At 36.6% G+C, this 3,075-nt stretch overlaps 1 protein-coding gene across 1 annotated transcript; it reads left to right on the top strand.

Moving 5' to 3' along the window:
* The first annotated feature begins 1,656 nt into the window (after positions 1–1,656).
* LOC110728859 (outer envelope protein 61-like) lies at positions 1,657–2,547 on the top strand. Its single transcript, XM_021908531.1, has one exon. The coding sequence runs from the start codon at positions 1,657–1,659 to the stop codon at positions 2,545–2,547; it is 891 nt and encodes a 296-aa protein (XP_021764223.1).
* Positions 2,548–3,075: the final 528 nt, after the last annotated feature.

Below are 3,075 nucleotides of genomic sequence, written 5' to 3'. Positions count from 1 at the left end.
ATAGTGTAAAAGTCAAAGTGTGTCAACTAAAAAAACAAATGGAGTGTGAAGTATTATTTCTCTCCCTACATTGCAATTCAACTTTGATGGACGATGTGTTTGATGCCAAGTCAAATTTGTCACCATAATTCTAAAAAGCGTTTCTTTTGCATATAGAGGTATTAGAACCCAAAAGGAAGCATACGTTCTAGGTGAAATTGTGTATTTCACGCAATTAGAATTGAGTACAAGTCAAGTTGTGTAAGCCCATGTGTTGTGTATGGATGCACCAAGAAAAATTCATGTTGTATAGTATTTATGGCAATGTGCCATAATAAAGCCTAATTGTGGCCCAACTCACATGCCTTGTAATGCCACGCTAGTGAGCTTCATTGGTAATTTATACAGTTTTTCACTAAATGTCCCTGAGTTATCATTTAATTCATCATATATTAACATTTTCAAATTCACCATATATCCCTGAGTAAATACAAAAAATTAATAGTTTTTATTACTCATTTTTTAGTGATGCTTTCCTTTAGTGCTAAACTAATTGAATAATATGATGTTTATACACTTTCCATTCGTCATTATTACTCCAAATTTTGACCTATGTTTTTGGGTGTTTTTTTTTAACCCCTCTTCTGTTTGTTAGTTGATTTTCTTGTTATTTTTCATGTGGGTTTTCTCAAATTTACACGAGATTTGAAAATAATCCTAACATATTTTCTTTTGTTCTATTTTACTATGTGTATGTTGATCATTTTTTCTTCATTGTTGATTATGGTTTCTTCATTATATGTTGGGATATGAGAATTATGGGTATAAATGCATAAAAACTACGAAGTACATGTAAAAAGAAATGGTAATGTAGTAGCCCAAATGCTTGCTTTGTTGATGCCAGGGGATGGGGTTGAGCAATTATTTGTAAGCAATTTCCCAAAATATGTTGTGGATTTGGCTGATCTTGATTTACCGTATCTTTTCTCTTTCTATTAATATACTACCCTTCTCGTTTGTTTAAAAAAAAAAAAAAAAAAATTTATGAAGTATATGTATAAATTAAGTAGATTATTACTATGTTTATGAGTATAATTGTATACATTAATTTTCTAGCTAATATTTTTTTTAGAAACCCCAAATCCACCAAACCAAGCCCACTGTTTTCATAATACCACTAATATAGTTTTCCCCTTTCAACAGAGATCTGACGGTCCGCCGGCGATTAGAGTGGGTTGGCTTGCTCCTTGATCCCCGGCGACCCCCTTGTCAAGCCACATCGTCAACGTTGTCCGAAGAGTCGAGCCGTCGTAGCTAGATTTAAGCTTTCCCTCGTGCTCTTGCAAAAGATCGTGGTGGTAGTGACTCGACAGTCGACATGTTTGCTCCACCCCTGTAGTAGCTACTAACCGACCTAAGCGGAAGTTCTCTCTTCCTTTTGTTGACCTGGGTTGTCGTTGCGGGCGGTGGTATTCCCCCTTCGTGGGTCTTTGTTTATTAATCATTCTGCTATGATCTAGTTCCCTTATCTTGAAAAAAAGAAAAAAAAAAATATTAAAGAAGGGTTTGTCATCAAAGTGGTTTTTACTTGGCCTTCCCGTCGATCCTTTTGTTTTCAAGTTTCTTCTTTCGTGAAATTTTTTTTGTCAATTCCTTTCCCTTTTCAATAATTCTAGTATGGACTGTCGTGAATTACTTAGTGCCCTTACACACATGCACTTGAACGATAATTTTGACGAAAGTATTGTCAACTTTGCCAAAAATAATTGCCCCCGGAACATTCTTAATCAAGCAAAAGACTTGAAGGAGGAGGGTAATACTTACTTTAAGAAAGGTGAAATCGTTCTTGTAAGGGCTAAGTATGACAGAGGGCTGAAACTTATGTGCTTTTGTCTGCCAAGAAATGAAGATGATTGTGTTTTCCTATGGAACATTGCCATATACCTTGAGTCAAACCTTACAGCTTGCGCTCTGGAAGTCCGTGATTTCGAACAAACTAAGGAGCTCTGCTCATTAGTCATTATGCTTGATGGTAACAATACTATAGCCCTTTACAGAAGAGCTGTAGCCGAAATCAAGCTTTATCAACTCGAAGAGGCCCATGAAGATCTTAGCAAAGCAGCTAAGACTGAGCCTAAAAATCAGGACATCCTTCGCGAGATGGAGAAGGTAGAGGGGTTGAGAATTAAAGCTAACAAGATCAAGGGAAAGAGGGGCATTGAGGAGTCTGACTTGTCCCACACCATCTTCAACAAAAAGGGGAAAATCAACAATCCATCTGTCAGTCTAGACTCTATTGGGTTTCCTAGTAGCGATGCTCAGAGTGATATTACGGCCTTACCCACCAAGGACACTGCTAATGAGATGATGGTAGATAGCCTTATCACTACTTCCAATGTTCTCACCCCTTTGGAAAAGGAGGACGATGATGCTACTAGGTCTCCAATCAACCAAGATTCTGGATATGCTAAGGACAAGGGACCGAGGAAACTTCATACGTTTCTCAACGGATCACGAAGTAATCAATCCCTTAAGATTTCTGATTTGTCTTATTCGGATCTCTGTTAAGGGAAAACCTTGAGTTTCTGCAAACTTTCTGCTGTATCATGGATGACTGTATGAGTGAAGGAAAAGACCCCCAATGATGGGCATTCTTGTAAAACCCCAATAATTCTTCTTTTTCCAAACCACTTAATTTAAATAAAATAGAGGAGAACCAATGGAATGTTACCGCCACGTGTTAAAACGTTAAGGCTTTATCAAAGTATCGCAGCAGAAAACTAAGCTTAAGTCTTTAAAAATAACATAGTTTAGAAAACCAATAAGTCAAAGCTTACAAACTAGAGCCATAAAGGCCCTTATTTAAAACCAAACCAGTATTCAAAACCCAAATCATATATGAAATATTCAAAACCCAAATCATAAATGAAATAACAAAATATAAATAAGTTCGACATAAAGAACGAATACTCTCAATCACACTAATCCCTTGACAATGCGTATGTCAAATCCCTGAACTTCACATCATCAAGATAACCTGTGCAATACTGCTCCCCAATAATACAAGTGTAATAATTGGATCATCACAGGGTCATT

The sequence above is a fragment of the Chenopodium quinoa genome, unplaced genomic scaffold (assembly GCF_001683475.1).
Source record: "Chenopodium quinoa cultivar QQ74 unplaced genomic scaffold, ASM168347v1, whole genome shotgun sequence".
Lineage (NCBI taxonomy): Eukaryota > Viridiplantae > Streptophyta > Magnoliopsida > Caryophyllales > Amaranthaceae > Chenopodium > Chenopodium quinoa.
Note: the sequence above shows the minus strand (reverse complement) of the source record. Positions and strands in the feature narration are given on the sequence as shown.

What these genes read in the sequence shown, in the direction of transcription:
- LOC110728859 (XM_021908531.1), top strand. Translation starts at nt 1,657, where the DNA reads ATGGACTGTCGTGAATTACTTAGTGCCCTTACACACATGCACTTGAAC.